Genomic DNA, 27443 nt, shown 5'->3' with positions numbered 1-27443 from the left:
TTGTGTGAAATATTTTATTTTTAGATGTTATTAAGATATCTACAAGAAGCAGGAGTGGTTGTTAAGGAGACAAGTCACATGACCAACATATGACCATCATCTCTATTGCAGCTCGTAAAAAAACAATAATTTGTATATAAATAAGAACTTTTTAAACAAAAAATATGCAAAAAAAAGCAGAATAGAATAACTTACAAAATCTTAATAAAAAAAACTGAAAATTTCGTCATCAACAAGACAAACCAATAAAGCAAAAATGAAAAAAAATAAAATTTCAATGAGCAGTGTATAAACCTGTCTACAAATTGTTAGAAAATACCATGAAAAAAATGAAACATAACAGTCAACTTTTAACAAAATGTATGCTTTCTTTGATTCAAGCATCTAAGCACTATTCTCATTTTTTATTTTTTTTTCATATGGCTTAAGGATATACAGTATAACCACAACATACAAATAATGATATATAGAGGACAACAGACTATACTGATCTCAAAAAAAAAATGCACCACCAGTTATGGAAATGCCCGGCAAAGAATAAAATGAAAAAGACAGCAATTCTATACTAAATACCAAGACAAAGTCACAGAGGATATTTCTGTTTGAAAGCCCTCCAGGCAGTTAAGGTATAGTTGTCATGTAAATATTGCCTTATGTAAAGCACTTGTGAAAAAAAAAAATTTGTAAAATGAAAACATTTGGAAAAAAAAATTATTTTACATTAATGAAGAAAATTATTGAAATAACAGGCTACATTTTTTTTTAATTAAAAAAAAATTAATTTGTACCAAAAAAATATGGTGCCGCACAACAATGCAATGTCCCCTGTTGCAAAAGCCATGTATACATGTATTTTTACAAGCTACGTGACACGGGCAGTCATGTGACTAAGTGGGCAGAGGTTAATGTCCATATTTAGGCAAGTACATTGTCAAGCTCTGACTGCTGACCCTCTTTGACCACTGTGACATGCATAAATGGCTTCCTGTTGTTCTCCTGGATGTATTTCTGAAAAAAAAATCATCAGCAATCATCAGACTTCCTGTCGTAACTAATATCTCCAATCCTTGGAAATCTTGAAGTTTTTTCTCTGTCCCGTCGAGTTCAAGATACTGAGGTTTGACTGTATAAATTTCCTGATTAGAATTTATTGTAAAGACCTAGAGAAGAACATGACTTACATGAGCATATGGAAATCCATTCCTCTTCTCTGCTGGAGAAGCATTGGCACCAACATAAACAAAGACCTGCAGGCCATTGTCCACAAGGAATACATCCTAATTAAAGGAAGAAATGGTAATGTCAACAAAGCTGTACTATTTACTGTACCGTACTAGTTATAAATAACAAGAAAAATTCACCTGAAATTTTGAATATCATGAGGAAAATTCTAGGCTTTAAAATTCACTATGCTAATATTTTAAAACAGTTATAAACTCTAATAGTTTGAATTATTAGGATCCATATGCAGGGAATGCTATCATATGAGTACTGTAAATCACATTTTATTTGCGAGAACTTTATTTTCGGGTAATTACGTGCTCGCAAAAATTTAATTCTCACAGATATTTTTACGAGTAAAACAGTTAAAGCAGAATTCATGAAGATTTTATCTCGCTTATAAATAACAAACACGCATCTTGCAAAAATAAGGTGTCACAAAAATTTGGTGATATACAGTAAATTTTAAGACTTGATAAAATCTGTGTCCTGAAAATTATTATGAATTTTCATTTCTACTGGGTTCATACTCACATCTGAAGTTAGATCATCCTTAGTAACAGTTCCTGTCTTAACTTCAGTCATTTCAATTTGTCCACCAGCATCGGAGACTCTATAGAAATAATTCACCAATCTTTAAATTTTTTTCTTGAAACAGACCAATTGATAACACTATAATTTTCATGAGAAAAGAAACTTAATTAACCCATCCAAGTTTATTACATACAATAGATCTAAGAATATAATATCTTCTATAATTCCTTAAATAAATTTCAAATAAAGAAATGTACTTTTATACTAAAATGTATTAATACCATCTGAAAAACGAATGTGGATTTAGACAGAATGTGAATCCAGCAAATTAATCACATAATAATAAGTCTGTAAGAAAATACAGAGATGTTATCATAAACTAACTTTGTAAATGTATCCCATTATCTCATTGACAATTTTACTATACCAATAAAATGCAGAAAATTGATTTTGTGACTCCAGTTACTGGAACAAAGTAGCATCTGCACTTTTGTAAAGGCATATATTAGTTCACTTATTAATAGCACTGAACTTTCAACAATTTTTCAATCACAAAACACAAATGTATACGATACAAAGGAAAAGTTGGTGTTCATGGTATCCTTGCATTACATACATGTGACATTTTTCCATACAAATTTAGATATATAATTATCCCCTAGAGGTGCCCCTTACTTCATCAGAGTCTTGTCCCCTGTGAAAATGCTCAAAGACACCTGATGGACCATAAAGTTGCCTCTTGTCCATCAGAGTCTTTTTATCCTGGGACAAATTCTAAAAGAAATTTTTCCCTTAAGGTGCCGCTTACTCCATCAGAATCTTGTCCACTGTGACAAATTCTGATAGATATTTTTCCCCTAAAGGTGCTCCTTACTTCGTCAGAGTCTTGTCCCCTGTGAAAAATTCTAAAAGACACTTCTCCCCATAAAGGTGCCCCTGGGTTCAGCGGAGTCTTGCTCCGTGTCAAATTCTCATAGATTTTTCCCCTAAAGGAGCCCCTTACTTCATCAGAGTTTTGTCCCCTGTCTCGACTCCCTCATCTTCCTCCTCCATCTCCACATCTTCATCAGGAAGACCGTCATAGAATGCCGGGGCGCGAGATCCCTCCTCCACTACAGAGTTACTTGCCCCTGATCTCTCAGCTTCCAATTGCTGACAGAATTGTTGAGCCTAAAAGATGGAATTTAGAAATAGTGATGCTTAATTAACCTGTAAAGTAAGAAATACACTAAATTGTTTTTCTTAATCATGTATTTACCAGTGGAGTAACCGTGGTGTAAATTTCAGACATGAATTTCACTGGAACTTGTTCACTTTACTTAAAAATGACAAAATCTTTCTATTTGATGGACAACACAAATTACTTGAAATTTTTGGCTTCCTTTTTCTTTAATTGCTGTAAACCACAACCAAAACTAAAATTAAGAATGGCAAGCTATAACAGATCAGACCTTGATTTTCTCCATGCCGTTGGCCCCAGCTCCGTTCCACTGGATGATTTCCAGTCCCTTGTCCAACACAAAAACATCATCAGAATTCAAACTCTTCTCTGTGAAGGGAACCTGTCAATAAATTTTGTCTTCATCCATGATAAATATCAATTGTTATAATTATGTTGTGTCAATAAACTTTGAAAATCTAGCTTGAGAAATGATTTATTTAAAGCTTTAAATTTCAACACACTGCATGTAAACCCTATACATTCATTTGAATTTTTACCTTTAATTAGTTTATAGTTCTTAAGGGAGAGAAAATTTACCAGTAATTACATTAACCATTCAGAACAAAGTAACATTTTAAATACTAACTTCCTTTACGGTGATGTGGCGTCCCTTGCCATTAAACTGCAATAGGCGGGGCTTGTACTCCACGGGTTCCACATGTCTGAAGCCTGTCTCGGCACCACCCTCCAACAACCTGGTAAAACAAAGTAAACAACAAAATTTAAAACTACATATTTCTTAAGCATACTGCAAACTGCAGAAGAATCTTAAACACCATTTCATTAACTCACTCACTATTCAAATGATTTGTTTCTTTTGAAATTGCCTCATTTTTGTAAATTCAATTTTAATGTTTTGTAAATTTGCTTTTAATATACCTTGTTCAAGAACACATTCATCACATGCAAAAAAAAAAACAAGAAGTCTGTGAGCCAATGCTCACTAATAATACCCCCGCTCTGATGTGAATATACAAGTTCAGTTATGGACAGACACAGTGATAATCAGGGAGTGAACATTGGATCTTTACAAAAATGAATCCCAACATATGGCATGCTTAAACAAAGAGTGTGCTAAAATTTCAAGAATCTGTGATGAGTAGTTGCTGAGAAAACTGCGACCAAATTTTGTTATGTATGGTACGGACAGACGCACGGATAAACAGGAAGTTGACATCGGATTCACACAAAAATGAATCCAAACATATGGCATGACTAAACAAAGAGTGTGCTAAAATTTCAAGCATCTGCGATGAGTAGTTGCTGAGAAAACTGCTACCAAAATTTATTATGTATGGTACAGACAGACACACAGATAAACAGGAAGTTGACATCAGATTCGTACAAAAATGTATCCCACCATATGGCATGCCTAAACAAAGGGTGTGCTTAAAGCATCTGCAGTGAGGTGTTGCTGAGAAAACTGGAGTGAAAAATTTGTTACAGACACACACACACAGACAGACAGACACAAGGGTAAAACAGTATACCGGCCCCCTCTCCTGCAGAGCGGGGGTATAAAAAGTTTTGAAAAACGTACAATACATAATTGATCTTGTAACATCAAATGCCGATATAGCTGCAGGACTGTACCATTCCCATTTTTTTCAGACTAATTATAATTAAGCTATACATCTGCATGCAGCTAATGTGGATAGAGAAACAAAGTGCAAAAACAGTATTGCCAGATGGGAAAGTCATACATCTGGAAATTTTAACTAATATGTGATGTACTTACTGAATAGCATTGAAGTAAGATTTGAACCTCTCAGACTCGTGACCTTGAACCTCTCTGTGCTGTACAGCCTTGTCATCTAGATATGTGTCCAGTTCTACAGTTTTGTATGCAGCAGTTCCATACTCATCCTGAAACACAAAATTAACAATGAACTAAACAAATACATCCTCCAAATTGGGAATCTAGCAAACACCTCAATAACAGGAATTTCTTCTTGTATTATGATTACCATTGGGTAGTATGAAAATCGTACAGTTTATTAAAAGGAATAACACAAAGCAAAAATATATATATATATATAATAAAAAAAAATAAAACAGGCTGCTAATTTTGTAAGGGTATCAATAAAAAAATTCTAATCCACAGGTGAATATGGCTCTTACTCTAAGTCTTGTAATAATCATCAAAAAATTAAACATCAAAACATATCCATCAAATCAATAAATTTTTACAATGTTAAACCACAATACATGTAGTACCCAATTAGTTTTAATCTACTCAGTACTCAACATAAGATCACCACCTTTTTTATTGATCTTCTTTTGTATATCTAGACCTGTCCAAGAAATGGGCATTAATGGATTTTCCAGTGTCAAACATTATCAGAAAAATTCCTCTCCAGTATGTTTAACTATTTACTAATCCAAATTCCTGCTCAAGGCCAGCTGAAGCAGAAAGTACATTCCTCAGTTTTCTTTGGAATAATATCAGGTCAGGTAACCTTGACTTTCAACACATTCTCTTACAGAATAACTGCAAATAATCTTTATTCTTTAGACTGGGTCAACTCTCATTTAACATTAGAATCAAATACATGTACAGATGAATGATTTCCTTAAAACTAATTAAAATCAAAACTTAATTGTTGTCTAAAAGTTTAAAATCCTGGATGCTATGTATGTCTTTCATTCTCAACGCTGGAGAGTTTTGGCACATCTTTCATGTAATGTTTCCGCATCTTTTCTGCTGGTCTTGACTAAAGGTACTAGTTCAGGTCAAAAGTAAAGGTATTGAGTCCGAGTAAATAACACAGAACATGTGTGCCTAATGAATTAATTTCTGGCAAAACATCTGTCTGAGGAAAATTTTTACCTCAAAAGAGAGTACTCTACTGAACAAATACCTTTGCTGCATATTTACTAATGAAACATTTATGACATGTAAATTTTTAGTTTTATTAGATTTCTTTTCAGGTATCTTAATGTAAACTGACAGGTGATCAAAAGATCAAATAATCTAGAGGTTTAATAAAACAATATTCTTAATCAGATACTGTTGCATAACATCATTAACCTTTCTGTCCTGCCCAAGTTACTGAATTGACAAACTTGTCTCTTGATCAAGCAGTAAATATTATGCTTTTCCAACTTCTATAGTTTCAATTAAAAGCACTTTTTTTTAAGATATTTAAAGATTTCAACTTTAAATTAATCAATGCTAGCTGTTAATGGTGGCCCGGGTTTAATATTTCAGGGTGTTGAATCTAAAGAAAGAAGGAAATTCTACTAACCATGATCTGGGGATTTCACAGTGGGTTATACTCAGCTAGTAGTTATACTGATAATCACAGACTATAGGTATTAGAGACCTTATGGTTGAAATGATTAGTGCCTAGAGTAAATGCCCACTGCTGGGAAATTCCCCTCCGGAGTTTTCGTTACCTGTGAGCTGTTCTTGCCGATCCAGAAATGGAGGTCGTACTTCAGGTCCTCGGAATCACCCTCCTTGTAAGTCTACAAAATCAAACAAAAATAAAAGATATAAAAACAATATACAGTCAAACCTCGTTATCTCGAACCCAATGGGACCGAGAAAATACTTTGAGATAGTGGTGTTCCAATCATCGATTATAATCGAAAATCAGTCGATTGCTGGCATAATCCAAGCGCTCTATTACAAAATTTTTAATCCAATTAATCGGATTATCTATTTTATTTTGTAAGCATAATAGTTTTTAAGCCAAATATTCCAGCAGCAACTTGTCTGTTAACTTATTTGTGCATCGTAATGGCACAGACGAGCAGACATTGTATTCATACCCAAGTAACAACACTCATTCCTGGGTATGGACATACTTTGGATTATACAAAATGAGCGATGAACCAGCTGGACTAGATAGAACGTTCTGTCATTAAAATGATATTGTCCTATGGCCTATAAGGCTTATCCCAAGACACAGATTATTCTAACTACATGCAGCTGAACCACCACAGAAAGTAGTTATTCACCCATTCTTACCATTTACTAAAATAAACTGACAGACTTTGTAAATGTCCGATTATAATTGATAATTAGTTAGTTACAGTAGTCCGATCATGGATTATGAAATTCTTACCGATTCCCATCACTACTTTGAGATATCCGAGGGTTCGAGATATCCTGGGTAAAATACTTAAGGAATAAGTGATTGGGACTAATCACTTCGACATATCCATGGTATTCGAGGTAGTAATGTTCAAGCTACCGAAGTTCAACTGTATATAAAATGTACCTTCTTCTTTTCTGTGATGAACTTCCTTTTAAAATGAGTGTATTTAAGAAGTGAATGGCTACCAAGTGCAATTTACAGTATGTGTGATACTTAACTCAATGCATACAAATAAATACATGGCATCACCTTTAAAACAACAATCTAATTCAAGCTGTTCGGTTTTGACCATTTTTTAGCAAACCCAGTTTTTTGAAAATTCTTTACCTATTGATTTTCTTTAAAATGGTTCAAGATACTTATACTGATATATTTCCATTTCTATTTGTTTTTTCTGTGATAACTCTTCGAAAGTTAGGAGAGTTGATTTCTTGATCATTCTAACGGAATGCAAATTTTGCCAAGCGAAAGGTCAGTAGCTATAAGAAGGCATAATATGCATGTAATTCTCGTGCAGCTGTCTTTGTGTCTGACTCTAAGGAGGTCTAATAGGCATGTAATTTTCGTGCGGCTGTCTGTGTTTGACGTCAGTTGGCGGGGACTATTGAAATTGACATGTGAGGCCTCGTGTAATTTAAATCTATTAGTCTACATTTTTAAAATCTAAATTTACAATTTTATTTCAAAATGAAATGGAAATATAAGGAATCACTGTCTAGTAAGAAGAGTATGCCAGGGACATCAACGATAGTTGGAAACGTGGGGTTGATGCCCTGGCATACTTTACTAACTAGACAGTGATTCCTTAATTAATTCTGTATATTTTTTAACAACAAAGTGATCTTTAATCCCTGCTGTTGAAGAACATATGAACTTTGCAGATATATTGAACTGCATTTATATATAAGAATTAGAATTATTTGTCCCTAGACTCCTTCTATAAGAGTGTTTTACTGTATTTTACATGCCTAGTAATGACAAGGTGTTATCTTAACATTTGGTCCAGAATCACTGTTTCATGCTGTGTTCACGTCACCAGTTTGTCACTGTAATGTGGCACATCACTTATGCTGCAAATCATGAATAACTGCACCAAAGTTTACAAGGAAAGCAACTAGAACGTTGACCTATATATATATAGATTTAAATACCGGTACTTACATAAAGGACAATATAGGAATCCCCATTGTAGAATTTTCCATAGTCCTCTTTAGGCCAATCTGTAACTTGGAATTTCTGAAAGTTTAAAAAAAATAAAATCAAGTCCTTTACATTTCTTATTATTCTACCTCCAGTTGTGTTAGTACCTTTGCTATGGTAGAAGTTAAAATGAGATTAAAATTTTATACCCTTTCAAAACCCTGACAAATACAAGAACAGATCAATAATGTAAGTTTAATCATCTAATCACCGCTACCTTGCACCATGTGGCAGGTTGCTTATATTGCTCATAGTTTTCATTGCCAAATTTTCACCTGCCCTTTTTAAGTCAGTCAAAATTTAAACTCACCTAATAATGAACATATCCTACTGTGTGTCTGCAATATTTTTTGTAGTGCAATAAAAGTTCAATTTGTTTTCTTAATGTGGAGTCTACCATTTCTATTTCATCCTTTATGATCATGCAAGGTTTGAATTCAACCTTGGAAATTAATGCGGTTTTTCCTGTGGCCATCAAATATATATCTTATTTATTCCAACTGAAAGCCCAACAATCAAATGCTAATCTAATACTGTAAACCAACTTTTATTAGCGTGCAAGAAATATCCACAATTTTCGCAACCTACTTTAATTCGCGAATATTTATCGCTGTGAACCATTTATTTTGCTTTGTATTTGTAGAGAATGTTTCCTCAGTCGCGAAAATTAATGGTCGTGGATTGATTTCAAACTGACGAATCGCGAATTAAAGATCACACAAATAATAGTTGGTTTTCAGTATATGGTGAACACAAAATAGTCCCAAACAAATCTGGTTTTAACCTTTATGTCCCCAAAAATTGAGAGCTTGGGAGGACTTTTCCAGCTACTCATTTAATATATTTAATTAAAACAAGAATGAAACTGGGTGATTTGAAAATATGGTACTGTGGTGACAGCTATTACTGACCTAACCTTGACCTTTGTAGCTGAAACTCAGCAGAACTCTTTCCCTAGGCCATTTGTTGCAATGATTGATAAAATGTTGTGCTTATACGTACCACAATTCGCCAGATTTGGAGACCAGGTTCAGTTCCGGCTCCCTGCCAAGCTGGTTCTGTCATGGCAGATTCCTCTAAAGAATGGAAAGAAAAACTGTACCAGCAAATCATATCGCAATCCAGTGCCATATACATTTCTACATCAAATATTGGAATGATTTATTCATTAATTTTCATTTCACTGAAACATCACTTTGGGTATATGTATACATGTATGACACTGTTGTTTTGCATTTTTAAATAAGGCCACAGTAATTATTACTTCTTTGTTTTACATTCCTGGGAAGGTAACTTTTTCATAAATATTCAAGAACAACAAACACAAATTTGTCAATCTTTCAACTGTTTTCCTTAATATTTTCTGAAAATTTTAGACAATCATATCTATTTGTCATATTTAAAGTGATTGACCTTCATTATTATTGTGGACCCAGTAAAGAGCAAGAGCCACGAACCATCAAAAATGGCCCTGTGTCAAAAATTAACGGGTTTTTGTCAATTGATAGTGAAGACCTTTACCTTTGCTTTGCCGTTTTTCTTTTTTCGATATCGATTATAGTTTTTGAAAAAGAGAGTTTGAAGTATGGTGGTGTTTTAAAAGAAAAATGTTAGTAGAACGTCATTTTCTGTAACGTAACGTCGTAGGGTGGAAAAATTTCCTTGATCGATTTTGCATGTATGAATATGTGACTTTGAATTAAAACTAGTATTAATAATATAATAAACATCATAATTAATTTAAGACGATTAAAAGCATTTGGAACTTGATTTAACTTGCCGTCTTTATGGTAACCTCGTGTTTAACTGATTGAATTATATAGATACATGAAGTAAAAACTAGAGGTACTGTGAGCACTGAGCTCACAAAATGATACCCCGCCTATCATATATTTATAATGGCAAAGTCCATGTTTTGCTATGGGAAACCCGAAATATGTGTCTGATCAAAAGTGAAATAGGAGGTGCACAATGTAAAAAGATTCTGTGAAAGTATCATTAAATCTTTAATTTATTCAGGCGTATAAGAGGAGTTGCGGATAAGAGATGGGTACCCTAAATATTATTTAAAGAATGGCAGTGTCTATGTTTTGCTATTGGAAACCTGAAATATGTGTCCGATCAAAAAGTGAAATAGGAGGTGCACAATGGCACTATCTACAAAGATTCTGCGAAAGTATCATTAAATTTTATTGAGTGGTATAGGAGGAGTTGCGGATAAGAGATGTGTACCCCAAAGCGTAATGGACGGACGCACAAACGGACGGAAAGGACACCCCCATCACTATATACCCCAACTTTTTAAGCGGGAGTATAATAATCTGTGTGACTGTCTTGGAATATTTTCATTCTACCTGGTCCCTATGATAATATTAAAAAAAGGAACATTCTATTTATATCCATTCAACACATTTTTGAGCGATGCTTCGCTCCTAGTGAAGTATTGTTTATAGATCATCATAAACAAGTATTGTGTATAGATCATCATAAACAATATACGACATGCTTCAAATGCCGATAGTCTGACCAACTAAGTTTTCCGGATTTTTCCCTACAGGCCAGCAGATATTAAGCTGATCTTTGGCATGTGCGTCCAGGCACGTAGTATCGTTTTTCAAAGTTGGGAAGTGGGCAGTCGGGAAAAAAAATAATTGACAACATACCTGAAATGATCTTGAAACGAATGTTTCTGAACTGAAGAGCTAATTCTATAACTACAGTGTAGGTAAAAGTTTAATTGCAAAAAGTTTTGTTTAAATTGAAAGAGACTTTCAATGCAAAATTCTTAGATGCTGATATTGCGAGTATTTTAACGTATAAAAGATCGAAATTATTTGGCCAAGAGGAAGAAGGAAAAAGTTGGAAGGACTTGTTTCTAATCCATTTATTCATTTGTAACAATAATTTGAACGTTGTTTTCGATACAGAAACAGGGAAAATTTTAGATTAATTGGAAAGGGATTTCGCAATTTATCGGAATGGTTTAATTAGTAAACAGAACTCATCAAAACATTCTAGCCCTAAATGTAAGTTTCTTTGGAGTAATATGGAAAACAGTAGAGTACACTTCAAAAAATATTCTTTAGAAAAATAAATTTGTTAAAAAATCACTCGTCACTGTCCAATATTATATATTTAACAGTATTTGCTGGAACCCCCCACTCCCCATTTTTTTGCAAAATGTTCGAATTTTTTTCTCCAAATACCTTGATATCTGCAGGGATTTTGTAAAGGTAGAGTCTGCGAAAATTCTATGATTATTTTCCATGTAAATGTATCAAAAGATTAAGCATGAGGAATTTTTCGTTATTATCACACGTAACCATTGTGTAAAATCCACGCTTTCGATTTCATTTGCACATTATGGTTTTTATGGTTTATAAAAAGAGTAGAGCTACACTGATATTGCTGATATGTGGGTCACTATCATAATTGAAATACATGTACAGGTGTTCATTTATCCTTGTTTTATTGTCTCACAATCAGCACAAGATTGATTTTAATCAACAAAAGCTTGCTTAAAATATTTTACTCGGAGAAGCAATAAGAGTTGTCCGTACATATTTTTTTCAATTTTCTTTATGATTTTTTTTTCGTGAAAAGAGGCGCTGCCAAACCAGTCCCCACCCCCCTTCTCACTGAGGAAAAAATAAGAGGAGTAGGAAAGTCTTTAACAATTTTCAATTTCTAGATTGATTTCTATTCATTAACAATAAAGAAAGTTAAATTCAAGACAACCTAAGAGAATAAAATAAAAATAACTACATTAGATGAAAATTTTGTTGCCATTAGTTTGTAACACCCCCCCCCCCCCTCTTTTTTTCAATCTCAACTGGAAGTCTTGGATCTACCATTCTACATATCATGATACTAATAGTTTATACTGAGGGAGGAGGTACATGTACAAGTGTACTAACCAGAATAAGCTGACAATAGATTTAAAAAAAAAAGAGTAAAAATTATTATCCAAAAAATAAAATCTACTTCGTTGGGTTTAAAAAAATCTAGCTATAAACAACTTACGGCCATACGCTTTAAAGAACATATTCCCGTTTTATTGATTTGTTTTTTAAAACACATTTTAAGATCTCTCTCTCTCTCCATGTGTTTTCACATCGCTGAATTTTTAGATAAAACCGTATACTAATAAAGTTGCAATGAAGAGATGATGACGGATAAAAACTTTGGGTAAATTATATGTATTGTACTTATTTATTTAATTTATGTTTTGTCTAAATAGATCTATAATCACTACCCTTTCACTGACCGACGATCTGAAGCATAACTATACTAATAATTAAATTGTGTTAGTTACAATGAAATATTTGGAGCACAGTACAAAAAATGCATAAACATTTTATAGTGATGTCTAAGATATACGACATGCATTTAATGCAATTTTACTCACTGGGGGTATATTTGAATTATGTTTCACAAAGGATGACAAGATCGGGTATATGTTTTATGTACATATGCATCAATAGCCTCACTTCGATTTTAATAAATACAGACATATTAAAAATATACCGATATATTCTTTTGTTTTTGATCACGGGCGCGGGATCGTCATGTGCAAGTGTTTTAACGAAACCCGATATCGGTGCTCACATAACTGTATACTATAACTATACATTATTTTGTATCAGCATGTATAAGCCATCGATATAACTGAATTTTGTAAATTCGTTGAGATGATTCTTCTGCATGTACATAAAAAAGGTGCGGAAATTAGATGATTATCTTAATGCGTATTTTTTTCATTCCTTTTTTTCATTTTTTTTTTTTTTTAATTTTCACTTTGGACAGCAACCCAGATCATTTTTATTTCACTTGTTTTAAAAGGTATAGCGTGATATCTTTGCTACACTCTCTATTAATTTGTTTACAATTTAAGTCATGCCTGATAACACTATTAACAACAGTATTTTGAATTATTTCAGGAGGGGAGGGGGAGGGGTAGTAGAGAAAGACACCGTGGCGGGAATTTCTGATAACTTATAATTTGATGGTATCATCCAGTTGGGTTTACATGTAATTAAATCATATACATGTAAATACATGTAGGGGCACTATCTAGAGCGTTAAAAGCTTTTCAGCAACATCCCAAATAATTTACAGCCTTTATGACGTCACAACTGACGTATTACTAGTAACGTCATACATAATGACCTAGTCATAGTAAAAACCACAAAGTTTTTCCAATCTTTTATTTCAGAAAATGTATGTAGTTGACTATTTTTCACATTTAGCGTTTTAAATGAACAATTTACTGATTTTCTAGCATATTTTGTGAAATTTATATTTTTTTTATTATTACATGAATTGAATGTAAACGATTGATCTACAAATTAAGGATTATTTGATCCATCAAAATTTAAATATAAAATCAAATTTCATATTGGCCACAGCCACGAACAACAACGATATTAAACATAAAGATTTGTATCGGTAATATCTATATCTATGGGAAGTATAAAAGTTGTTCTTGACTGTGGCCACATCTAACTTTGGGCAAATCTGTCGAAAAAACGGCATTTTTAACGTTTTTATGAAACCGTCGCATTTTCCAACCGTCGCACGTGTTTAATGGCGCATTATATAACGATATAAGTTATGTATGGAAAAGAAGAATGTTGTCCTCTAATATTTAACGTATAGTACTCTTCTTGAACCGAAACTTTATTTTTGTGAAAAACACAGGGCCAAATATGATGGTTCGTGGCTTTAGCTCTTTACAGAGTGAATTAAATATGTGTTAAATTTCTGAAATTACAGAGAAACAACATATACACAACTTCCTTTCTCATTCATTAGTCAATATTTTGCTTATTATTGATTGTGCTTTTAAAATAGGTTAATAATGTTTTTAAGTCAGACTGGAGGGTACCTTTTAGAAAATTAAGGGACATAAAACAAGATATTATTTACCAAGGCCCTGGCTTTACAACTGAAAAAGGTACCCTGACAATTAAAGCCTAACTTAGCTTGTTTAAATATTCATTCTACTTCTGTAATAAACTCACCTTTTACAAACAGTTTCATTAATGGCTTTGATTTCACAGAATACTTACTTTTGACCTGTCTCTCAGTGTCTGACCCAAACAGGGCCATGTTGGAATCCTTCCAGTCATATTTCTTTGCTTTTACCAGTCCTAGAGGGCATCAAAACAAATATGTTTTTGGTTGTAGACATTTTCCTTTACTCAGCCAAAAAACCAATAAAACATTGACTTAGAACATGAAAAGGAACAGTTAAAATCCCTTCCTTTTCTCCTAATTTGCTATTTCATGAGTTCAAATTTCCTGGTGACAATTAAAAATTTGACTCTGTTTTAACCTGGTACAGTCAAACTTTGTTATCTAGAACTCGATGAGACCAAGAAAAATATTTTTGAGATATCCAAGGGTTCCAGATTTTGAGGATAAAATACTTAAAAAGCTAGAGCTTAATTGGGACTTCCAAATTGCTCCGACATTTCCATGGTCTTCGAGATATCTGTGTAAATGCAGAAAGAAGTCTGTTTTTCAGATAGTAATATATCCTGGTTAAGATTTTTTTGAGATCCCATTTCAAGCTAGTGCCTGACCCTATACCCTGGATATGCAGTTTTCTAGGAAATACCAATCAATTGTATTCAGAAATGCATCCATTCCTAGGTGAACCAGCTCATTCATGCAGGTGTAACCTGCAGATAATTAATGCTTACAGGTACTTAGGAATGGATCTGCTCTGCACTGTATATATGACCTTGACCTATGATAATAAATGCCATTGCAATGCAGACAGTCTAGCAAGAGCTCTCCCATGGTAAATATACTTATCCATTATTAGATGGACTAGAAATGAATAGCTGAGATTTTAGTGTTTACCATTATAAAGTTTGTTTTACGCATTCAGGATAATCTATTACAATTCTCTGCAGCACTATGAAGTATAATACCTATTACTAAGATTAGATCTTACATATTTATAATAATCATTTATGTAATTGTACATTCTACATATTATAGATATATATATATATATATATATATATATATATATATATATATATATTAATTGTATTAGCAAAGACTTACCTGCCATTTTGCTGGAGATATTTTACTTTGAACAGTGAAGCCCACGTTTACCTAGAAATCCAATAATCTGAAAGAAAAAAACGAATGAAATTTGAAACACTATGAATCACTAACTGACTGTCTACATGTAATATTTCCCTACAGCTGATGCAGAAGAATTAAACACAGGCTTGCATTAGTGGAGAATTTCTAAGAGCTAGGCAGTTATATATTTGTGTTTGAAGCAGTCAGCGTAGTTTAAGGTGGCAATCAGCCCATCATATCACAAGAAAATGCACAAGGTCTGCCATTTCAGCAGTTTTTGGTGACTCAAACACGCATGCACCCTGCAATATCTATTTTAATGTCAATGACCATGATGCAGATCAAGTTCAAATTCTGCCATCACTTAATTTAACCACTGGATATTGATCAGATTTTAATTTCTTAGGTTCAGGATGTTTACCTGATTGAAATTAAATCTGAAAAAGCCTTTTCAAAGACCATATGTAATGTAATATACCTTATTTAATAATAATGAGAACCTACAGATGCTTATTACTGATAAATCTACATAGCCTTCATTACTCAGTGAATTCGATCATTTCATCATGAGCTGCATCAGAACAGCCATAAGAACCTATGATTGATTGAAATCTGACTCCCCTGTCAATGTCACAACAGACTCCTCCCTAATTATGTACAAGGTGACAATGATACATGATGATAAAAGATGCCCCATTCATTCACTTAACATAAAGGCCATTATGATCCTCACTTTTAATATTTATAAATGTGAAGTAAGTTTTTAAAAACTCAAAAAAAAAATTTTATACCAACTTATTGGTCTTCCTTGTTGAGATATTGCATGGTACCAGAACAAATATGTCCTGAATATTTCAATTATAATTCAATATATGCAAGTTTATAGACTCAATGCAATTTTCAAATTTGCATAAAATTTCATAAAAATCAAACAAAGTCAAGCCCTGTTGACCTGGACACTTGTGATCTCATCCAAATTGTCTGGATTAATGAAGTGCCGCACCTTGATTACTGAAATAATTCTTTTATAATTGGAAGATTAATGGGGAGCATATCATCCACCCCCACCCCTTAAAATTGTAAAGCATGTATTAAAGTATAGAGAGGTATATAAAATATAGTGTGTCTGGCCCATTTGCTCTTAAATTTTTCTTGTAAGTGTCCACTCATGCTTTAATAAAAGATATGCTACAAGACATCTTGCTAATTACTTTGCAGGGGGGGGGGGGGGGGGGTTCATGATGCTAAACTCATTGCAGAATATAAAAAGAAACACACACAACAAAACTGAATATATAGATTTGCCAAGCAGACAACAAAGAGATATTCCTCGGCATGGGAAGCAGCTGTGACGATGATTCAGAGATAAACGTGTGCACACTTACTTCAAAGCCTGATAACTAAAATCTTCTATTCTGCACTTTTTACCGAAACATAGCCTTAATTACTACAGCATCCTAATGGCAAGGAAAAATTTTACTGGAGTTTAAACCCTAAGAACATGAAGAATGTTTTATATTTATGTATAGGGTTGTCCCTAAGAATTGATATAAAAGGGGACATATATTTAAAAAAGTAGAAGGGGGTCTGGGGTTCCTCCCCTTACAGGGGGTTGAGATGGAATTAATACCTTATTAACAGGGAGATAACATTATACGCTGGGAAATTCCCCAGCCCTCAGGTATTACAGACAACCCTGTTTCTGTGCCCTAATTTGACCATTACTAGAAATTCTTCACACTGCATCAAAGATAACTAACATTGAATCCTGCATTATTATTGAAACAGCTCAGAACTGTTTATATACTACACACTGAATACCATACAGCAGAAACTGTACTTTATCAGAAAAAGTCAAAATGGCCTTGAGAAATTCTGCCAATCTTGATTGATACGTCCGAGTTAAAATCCTAAGATGTTTGCATACAGAATGCACCATTAGATAGCTAGATCATAATATACAGTGGCGCCCTGTTAATCTGAGTGCCAATATTAACCTCCCAAACAATATTTTTGAAAACTCTAGTATGAACCATTAAGTTTGTACATGCATGTAGTTATTGCTGATCAAACTCGGCAATATACTTTCATTCCTGATGATATTCATAAAAATAAAAATTTCATACTTAAGTTTCATGAGCTAATTAACCAAAGAATTAACTTAAGCATCTAAGAAAAGGCTAAATATTCATGTGACCGGCCCTTAAGCTTTGACATGTCATAGATTTTGAGCAAAAAAATACTCTGCTTATATTCACGTCTTACTGTATGACTTGCCTATCCTTGATTAGAATTTAATAATTCATTTGAACTGGTTCTGGAAAACATTGCTTATACATAGAAATGATTCAGATATACACCAAGATAATTCATTTAATTTGATTAGTTTCCACTGGACAACCAATTAATGACTGGACCCATATGCTGGTACAGGGTGAACTAAGCCCTGGTGTGAGTCAAGGGTGAATTAAGTCCTGGTGTGGGTCATGGGTGAATTAAGCCCTGGTGACTGGGTCCAGGGTGAATTAAGCTCTGGCATGGATCCAGGGTGAATTAAGCCCTGGTGCAGGTCTAGGGTGATTTAAGCCCGGGTATGGGTCCAGGGTGAATTAAACCCTGGCCCCTGGTGTGGGTCCAGGGTGAATTAAACCCTGGCCTCTGGTGTGGGTCCAGGATGAATTAAACCTTGGCCCCTGGTGTGGGTTCAGGGTGAATTAAGCCCTGGCCCCTGGTGTGGGTCCAGGGTGAATTAAACCCTGGTCCCTGGTGTGGGTCCAGGGTAAATTAAGCCCCAGTGTGGGTACAGGATGAATTAAGCTCTGGCCCCTGGTATGGGTCCATGGTGAATTAGCCCTGGTGGGGGTCAAGAGTGATTTAAGCCCAAGTGGAGGTTCAGGGTGAATCAAGCCCTGGTGGGCATCCAGGGGGCTAAGCCCTTGTATTAGTTTCTGAATTCTGGAGAAAATAAAGCCCTCTGAGAAAACACTTTTATTTTTTCCCATCATCATAATTAATAATAAGAATCAATAAAACTAATATTTTAAGGTCTATGGATTCAAAGCCTTGGAATCGAGCCTCGATCTAGAAGCTCAGTCTGCCTTGGCAGAATACAGATTTCTACACCTTTATCCAAAATGCATTTTTTTTCTTAGATGAAACAATGACTAATCTAAAATTTGAAGGGGGGGGGATCTGATGGATGCCCCCTTCCTCTTAAATCTACCAATTGTCATCCTAGTGAATTGATTATAGTTTACAATATTAAATCATAATTGTCTAAGGGACTTATAATTGTAAGAAAGGAGAAAATATATAGCTGGACTGGGAATCGAACCCAGGACCCCTGCAGGTGCTCTACCAACTGAGCTACCCAGGCCGATATATTACATTCCTCCCTTCTTAAATTGTCTTCACCCTCGAAGACACGACCCAAGTTCTTATTAGCCCCTCGCAGGACTTTCACCTGCAAGTCCAGGGGTGGTCAACAGCACCAATTCTGTAACAGGAAAGGAGAAAATGTATGGCTGGACTGGGAATCGAATCCGGTACCCCTGCATCACTAGTCAGGTGCTCTACCAACTGAGCTTCCCAGGCTGATATCCACGGTCCAAACAATTACATTAAATAATACAGATGTTTTCAACAAAATCCAATCATTTGAAAAACTTTAAAATCAAAATTTCTATTGACTCATGAATTAGTTCTCTGCAAATGTTGAGTCATATGACTGGTTTTAACTTCAACTTATAAAATTAACACACAAAAACTACTGCAGCTATGAGAATTTTATCGATGCTATTGATACCACATAAATGGTGTTTGATGCATTGTTTTAAAGTCCTGCATATATTAATATTACTTTAGACTTTGTAAATAAAGTGAACAAGACTAATTACCCCTCAGAACTTCTCATAAAACATTCCACACATTCTTTCTACTTAAAGATAATAAAATTTAACATGTGGAAAATTTTCTTAAGCCAAAAAAAGGAGAAAAGAAAACATGCTCACATGAAAGAAACAAGATGTCAGATGTTCCTAACATTGACTCACTATCTGTTTTAATCTTACTCGTTATTTTTATTTAGCACAGAAAACTTAGATGAACACTGAAGATTTACTGGAGTATTATATCCTCACAAAAACTCTCCACACACATAAGGAAGGCTGCCCTGCATTCCACACATTCTTTCAGCTGTCTACATGTTTAATATCAAATATTTAATACCGTTAGGAAGAAAAACAATGTTAGTTTGGGGGAAAAAACTATAAGGTTAAAGGTAAATTAATCTTTAATTGGAATCCATGTACAGAAACAGTAATTATCTTCAGAAAAAATCTGCATGATTATCAAGTATAATTAGTTAACAGCACACATCAATGATAGATTTAATCTACCTTTAATTAGCAATATAGATGTGAAAGAGCTACTACAGACAAACGCTGACTGACAATAATAGCAGTGTAATCGTCTGTTTGTCTGTAGCACTCAGAACCAACAGACACATCTGGCACTAGACCCCCAAATCTCCTACAATCCAAAAATCTAGCTGGCCACAGACAGTGAATTAATCATGGAGCATGAATTACTTATAACTCTATAAACAAATTACTGCATCCATAATTCACTGACATTCCAGTTTGACACAGCCTGAATTCTACTACACATCTACACACACATAGAAATATTTACAGATGAATGGTGTGTCTTCAGAATATTATATGGCATACAAGAATCATTTCCAACTCCAGGCAACTCTAGAGATCCCGGCAATGTTTAATATTCAGAGAGGTTAAAATTAAAAGTTTTTATGAATGGTATTAAATTTATCAATGAAGGTAGACTTTAGGTAATCTTACCTGACTGAACGTTAGCTAAAAAGGAAATTGTGTAGGAGTTGTAAATTTTGACAAGGGTTTATACTTCATGTGAGTCACAAACTCTTTATGAGCAATGTGGAGGAATGTATACACTGGGGATGTGTTTACTCAGGGAGAGGAAACATGTTTTGATTTCACTGAAAATGTGGATCCAATTACTTCAGGGGTGTTAATAGCTAGAATATTTGTAATTTTGTACTGCTGTAAAGATTATCTGACCTAGCAAGCTTCAACTGTTTATTGAATACAGGAACCTTTGCATATACATTTACTCTTATTAATTAACAGCATGCACCTTAATAAAACATTCACTTGCATGCATGTTTAATCAAGCAAATATAATATAATTTTCCTTTAGGAAAAGGAAGTGCCCACATTTGTACTAAAGATAATTTTTTTTATGTCGACACACCTAATGTAAAAAGCATACTTAATTCATTCACGGAGCACATTTGTTCACATTATTTGTGCCCAAATTCCCTGTTAGATCAGTCACGGATGTTTATGACATGAAAAACAGGTAATTCATAATATCATATACCTGTCCATGTGAAAATGACACTGGGCTTACACACACTCAAATCTGAGTCACTAGGAGGGGCATACAATCAATTCAATACCTGTGTTACTGTACATGCATGTATGAAGTTATCAACATTAATCTTTGCTACTCTTAATTTAAGCCTGGGCTGAGGAAGTTTCAACATTTAAATTTTATAAATTCACGATACATTTCCTTATCGACAACTGCATGTGCAACTGATGTACATTTAAAATCAAATAATTCAACTGCTAAATCATTTATTAATTACTCTTTTTATTTGTCTGGCACACCCCCCAGATTCGACATGCCACAGGTGTAAATTTTGTTATCGATATATATTTATTACCTGTTGATGTAAAATTGATTTAAATATATATCACCGAGTATATCTAGCTAAATCTAATCTACAAACTGAATAAAAGTATCTATGACATTTTACCTTACAGTGATAACACGTTTTACACTTAAAATATACAAAACATGGAATGTTGTGAAAAGGGCGTGACCTGCGATGAATGAGTTGACTTTGGAGGTGCATTGATCTGCACACATACATGTATTGTATACATGTACACTACATGTATATAGCTCATTAAATTCGGAGTGAGATATAAAAATAGCCACTTACCAATAAACTCGGTGCTTTTCCTAAACACTTCCTTTCTCGACACTGAAACTCGCCGGTCTACCAAATCTGTTGGAGCATCCCCGTGCAACACGCGGAAGTAGTGGTTGGTTAGACAGGTATTCCCGCCAAACTTCAAATCACTTTCCGCGTGTCTTTGTTACTTCGTTACCCAGCTGAGCTGGCAGACACGTGGAATTTTAGCTCAAGAAGACCAAAATAGCTTATGCATCAGTAAGGTGTCCTTCGTCTGTCTGTCTGTCCGTCTGTAAACATTTTTTTTTAAATGCTACTCTTCCTACAGTTTTGGTCCGATTTCACATAGGCACTCGATCCCCATTCTAAGAAGATGGGCGAACAAGGCAAGCAAAATGCCTATTGTGCGACAAATTAAAAAAAAAGTGAAAAATTAAATCTCTATTATGACAAAATTTTCTTCGTTATTTCATCTAACACTAACTATTATGAAATGGCATAATTACACCAAAGAGGGCAAAAATAATCAATTTTTCATATTAAAACACAATTTCTCTATAGGAGTTGAGCCCCAGGACCTTAAATTGAGAACAGATTTAAGTCAAAATTTCAATTTAGTATAACTTTTGAAATAAATTTTAAAAAATAATAAAACAACATTTTCATGATGTGTTTGTAATAAAATATTTTACAAATTTGCAATTTTTAAAGCATGTTGGTTAAATAATTAATATATTCATAATTAGAGGGTTATGGACACTAAACCCAATGTAGCTTGATTACAATTATACAAATATGCATTATTGGGACCCTTGATTGGTCAATAAAATATCTTGTTACTTGTGTAAAGAGTGGGATAGTATTTTTTTTTTTAAATGTTTGTTTTAGGTCCAGGCCTCTATGTGACCTCTAAAATTTAGGCACCAAAATGGCTCCTAATAAAAAAAAAAATTAAGTCGCCAATGCAAATTTTCAGTCGCCGGGTAAATTTTTCTTAGGCACTAATTTAAAAGCTGATATTAGTAAATATATAGAGACATGTCCATTGCTAACTTTCAAACTTCTTTTCTGCTCTTTATAAAAACAAATTTGAAAATGTTTAATTATAGTTCAGTAAATTGACGATCACCAAGTCAATTTAAAATGGTCGTCAATTTGGCGACTTTTAGAAAAATTTAAGGTGCCAATCATAATTTTTAGGTGCCATGGCGACTAAATTAGTCGCCAATTAGAGCCCTGTGTAGGTGATTTTTTTTCCGATTGATGGTATGGATTAAATTATGAATATGTCATAGAAAGATTATTTATGAAAAAAGTTGAAAAGGCTCGGGATCTATACTCGGGTGGGGGGGGGGGGGGGGAGGGGGGGTCCTGTTCTTAAACACATGTGGATAGACTTATCATTCCGTCATTTACGAATAGATGGGGAGCGCCTTAATGATTTCAGAAAAAGACTTGCATTGGTACACAAGTAGAGTATTAGTAGAATACTGTGTATCGCTTTTTGATTTTGATGAACAGTTTTACCTTGGTTACTAAAAATTGAAATTTCTGTGAAAATTTTCCAATGATTATTCTTCCTACGTTTTTGATCTGATTTCAATGAAACTTGGTACACAAATAGACTGTAATAAGACACTGTTTATCGCCTTTGATTTCGGTAAACAGTGTTGCCATGTTTATTATAGAAATTTCTGTGAAATTCTTTTATGATTGCCACCCTACACAGTTTTGGTCTTTTATGGTCACAGCTTGGCCCGATTTCAAGATCTGGTACACAAGTTGACTATACTAAGATACATTATTCAGTATATCAATTTTTGATTGTCAAAAATCAAATGACTATACTAAGATACATAGTTCTGGTTATCAAATTTTGATTTCGATGAACTGTGTTATGATTACTTAAAATAGAAATTTTTGTGAAATTCTTTCTGAACGCCCCCACAGTTTTCGTCTGATTTCAGTAAGACTATATTAGATACATAACTCAATATATCGGCTTTTGATTTCGTTGAACGGTACATGTAATAACAATGTTACTAAAAATAGAAAATTCGGTGAAAATGCTATTGTTCCTTCAGATTTAATCCAATTTCAATAATAGTATACAATTAGACAGTTTTGGTTCGATTTAATATTACATTATACACAAGTAGATTACACTAAGATACATAAATCTGATTATTGGGTTGATGAATAGTGCTGGACTGGTTACTAAAATAGGATAATGTTTACTAGTAATGTTTTTTTTCCTTCAATGTGGAACTCTTCCTACCGTTTTCGGTCTGAATAAAAACAAACTTGATATACAAGTTAGCCAAGAATCATAATTCATTTTATTGATGTTGCCATAGCTGCTAAGTTTAAGGTGCTGCTTTTCTCTTCCTTTATTGAGTAGAAACAAGCGCTATATATAGTCTCGACAGAGACCTCTGGTTCTGATATTGCAGAAGAATAAAGATGATGAATGTTAATTTAAGTTTACAAGACAGTGTATTTAGCATTGCACCGAGATTAAAAACTTTGTATTGATCGATTTCAACACCTTCCCTTTCTGACACACACACAGAAATAGTGATTTTTTTGGGTTATTATACCACTTTTAATTATGTTTACTTGTACTTTAATATTGTTATTAGAAAACATTATACATTTATTGCATGATAGTGAGGGAGACATGAAGATTTCTTCGCCCATGAAGAATCATATTCCCCGAGGGCAACGCCCTCGGGGAATATGATTCTTCATGGGCGAAGAAATCTTCATGTCTCCCTCACTATCATGCAATAAATTGTTTATTATACCGAATCAAGCACAATGCAAGAAATACAAAGAAAATCCGATGAATAAAGTAAAACATTTGATAAGAACAATATGAAACAGATGTTAGTTACACCATTAGTCCCGCTTCATAAAAACATTCATTCGTGACGAGTCAATGTAATTTACACACCAGTAACATTACAACCCCACCCGTGAAAACACTTCTGTAAATATTTTATATTTTACACGTTTGAGTCGACAATATCAATCAATGATATAAACGATCAAACTCAGTAGTAACCATCTAAGTCACCGCATAGACGTCATAACCGTGAAACACGAAGTTTTGTTGCAGGGCAAACACGACGGTCACGTGACTGTATCGGCCAATCAGATTCTATTTTACTAGAGATTATTTATATGAGGTATAATAATAATGTTTGGTAAACTTCATATTCGTCATCTGTATTCTACTGATATTTTCGAGAAATCCAAAATGAATGAGTCTCGACAAGAGCAAAGTGAAACTTTTCAAATGAATCGTCAGATTTTTAATTTTTTTTTTCTTTTTTCTCCTTGTATTTTTATCTTCAATATGAGCGCACATTTAGAATTTTCCTAAAAAGAATCTTTTGGAGTTAATTTTGTATGGAACACGGAATTCTTGTAAACCAAAATCAGGCTCTGATCTAGGAATTTTTTCCAGGGAGAGTCCACCCCAGTCAAAAAATTTCCAACCCAGAAATTTCTTGACAAGCACAAAAAATAAATAAATAGATAAATAAATAAAATAAAAAAATAAAATTGAAAAAAATTTAAAGAAAAATGTGTTTGTGAAAACACTGATGCCCCCGTATGGCAACTTATAACAAAGGTGAAACTTTCGCAAATGCACATCAAATATGTTGGTACCCAAAGTAAAGTCTTGTCCCCAGGTATATACCTGTGAAATATGGAAGTCCTAGCAGCAACCATTGAATAGATATGGAAAAGGTTAGTTTTTAAAAAGTAAGTCAAACATCAAGGTCAAGGTTAAATGGTCAAAATTAATGATGCCCAAGGAAAGGCATTCCCACAAAAAATATACACGTGAAATATAAAATCCGTAGCACCAATCATTCAAAAGTAACGGCCAAGGTTTTTCAAAAGTAGGTCAAACTCTAAGGTCAAGGTCAATGGATTACAATTGTTGGTATCCAAAGGAAGGTCTTGTCAAAAGGAATAGACATATCAAATATGAAAGCCCTAGCAGCAACCATTCAAAAGTTATGGTCAAGTTTAAAGTTTTACAAAAGCAGGTCAAACTCCAAGGTCAAAGGGTCAAAGTTGTTGGAATCCAAAGGAAGGTCTTGTCACAAGGATTAAATATGTAAAGTATGAAAACCCTAGCACCAACTGTTCAAAAGTTATAGCCAATGTGAATTTAAAAAAAAAAAGGTCAAACTTCTAGGTCAAGGTCAAAACGTCAAAGTTTTTGGTATCCAAAGAAAGGACTTGTCACAAGGATTACACAAGTGAAGTATTAAAGCCCTAGCACTAATTGTTCAAAAGTTACGGCCAAGGTTAAAGTTCGGTAAAATTTTTCAAAACTGGGTCAACCTCCAAGATCAAGGTAAAAAATGATAGTACCCAAAGAAAGGTCTTGTCACAAGGAATACACTTGTGAAATATATAAGCCATAGCTCCAACCAATCAAAAGTTATGGGCAATGTTAAAGTTTTTGCAAACTGTATAGAAATTATTATTTCAATAAAATAAATAAATCTAAATCAGTAAATCTGTATATGACAATTCAATTGTCATATCCAAATTTAAATTGAAAAAAATCTACAAATTTTGTAAAGGACACTATTCCCGAAAAGAAGGGGGGTCTGCTCCCTTGATACTACGTGCCCACTTTGAATCACGAAAGGAAAAACTCCGCAGAGTAAAATCTTGCACACGGGAGTGACTCTCTACTGAATATTAATCAAGCAATTGCCTTGCATGATTTCATTAACCACACCTCTTTTGTTACAGGCCTGTAGGAATCGAGCCTACCCCCTTTTATATTTCAAATAAAGACATATACAATAGAAAACCAAGACACTCCTTAATAATAACCCTTTTTCGCATGTCAAGGACACTTAGACCCCTTTACAAAACTGATTTTACTTTCAATGGATCTGCGGATGCGAACAACCCATCCTGGGCTGGGAGTGTACAATGGAAGCAGTTTCATCAATTCGGGGGATGGGAGCTGAACAGGAATTCATTGGAACCCCCCCCCCCAAAAAAAAACCCCCCAGACATTATTACATTATTATTGAAAGGGTATACAACTGTAAATTACTTTGTTTTCCGTTGACTGGTATAGCATACATCCGCAAAATAATTGGGAGAGAGGGGGCTGGAGAACGGGTCCCTACGATCACGATGTGAAAGTAATTATAAACGTGATGAATATTTACAACGTAGATGTCATCGGTACTTTAACTTTTTTATAACCGTTTATGATGACTTGCTTTAAGACAGAATTCAATGCACACGGAGCAAATCTCAACTGAATTAATCGAGCATGCGCCTAGCTGTGTTAAGTTATATTTATGTATATGTATGTATGTTTATGTATATGTATATTTTATGCTCTCGTAATCGAAGATTCAGGAGTATACAGTTTTTGCCCTGTCCATCCGTCTGTCTGCCTGTTTGTCCGCAAAAACTTTAACCCTAGGCCTGCCCATAACTTTGGATTTTCATATTTGGCTTTCATATTTCACATGTGTATTCCTTGTGACAGGACCTTTCTTGTTTGATTTACTTAAAAAACCCAAACTTTTCCATAGCTGCTAGGACTTTTATATTCCACAGGTATATTCCCCGAGACAAAGCCTTACTTTGGGTACCAACATATTTGAAGTTTAACCTTCGCTATAAGTTGCCATGCGGGAGTATCAGTGTTTCACAAACACATCTTTTTATTTATTTATTTATTTTTTTTTTTTTTTTTTGATTTTTTTTTTAAAAGTTCAATCAACTCATGAGGATTGTCATCTACGTTGCGTATATTTTTGACTGCTTCGTCACGGTGTATTGTTATTGAAGGTTGTGCAGAAAAAATGCAAAATAAGGTGTGTACTATTGTACGTTTGACGCCATAAGTAGAGGTCATTTGCGTACGTGTAAGAATGAAAACAATGGTAAGGAAAAAAAAAAAACAAGTTTTAGTTAGATTTGTTTTTGATTGGAGCATACTTCAAGTGCATGGAGAGGAGAGTCGATGATT

The 27443-nt window shown here is 34.0% G+C and overlaps 1 protein-coding gene across 3 annotated transcripts; it reads right to left on the bottom strand.

The window, feature by feature from the left end:
• On the bottom strand, positions 1-21457 carry LOC133187547 (gelsolin-like protein 2). 3 transcript variants are annotated; one of them, XM_061322948.1, is made up of 13 exons: positions 21440-21457; positions 15364-15430; positions 14355-14435; positions 9286-9359; positions 8245-8319; positions 6377-6448; positions 4716-4843; positions 3564-3672; positions 3207-3317; positions 2759-2925; positions 1756-1834; positions 1182-1277; positions 1-1008 (listed from the first exon to the last, which is right to left on the bottom strand). In XM_061322948.1, the coding sequence occupies exons 2-13, from the start codon at positions 15368-15370 to the stop codon at positions 916-918; spliced, it is 1092 nt and encodes a 363-aa protein (XP_061178932.1). In that variant the 5' UTR covers positions 15371-15430; positions 21440-21457; the 3' UTR covers positions 1-915. The 3 variants fall into 3 exon arrangements, with proteins under 3 accessions (XP_061178932.1, XP_061178931.1, XP_061178930.1); XM_061322947.1 differs by lacking the exon at positions 21440-21457 and adding an exon at positions 15506-15524; XM_061322946.1 differs by lacking the exon at positions 21440-21457 and having other exon boundaries at positions 15364-15498.
• Positions 21458-27443: the final 5986 nt, after the last annotated feature.

The sequence above is a fragment of the Saccostrea echinata genome, unplaced genomic scaffold (assembly GCF_033153115.1).
Source record: "Saccostrea echinata isolate AGI-Se365-2 ecotype Australia unplaced genomic scaffold, CSIRO_AGI_Sech_v1 ptg000015l, whole genome shotgun sequence".
Taxonomy (NCBI): Eukaryota; Metazoa; Mollusca; class Bivalvia; order Ostreida; family Ostreidae; genus Saccostrea; species Saccostrea echinata.
This window is presented reverse-complemented; position numbering and strand designations above follow the sequence as displayed.

Excerpts from the sequence above, each read along its gene's own strand:
- LOC133187547 (XM_061322948.1), bottom strand. Across the intron at positions 6,449-8,244 it reads ATTCCTATATTGTCCTTTAT|ACTTACAAGGAGGGTGATTC; the intron begins GTAAGTACCGGT and ends TTGATTTTGTAG. Across the intron at positions 2,926-3,206 it reads ACGGCATGGAGAAAATCAAG|GCTCAACAATTCTGTCAGCA; the intron begins GTCTGATCTGTT and ends TCCATCTTTTAG.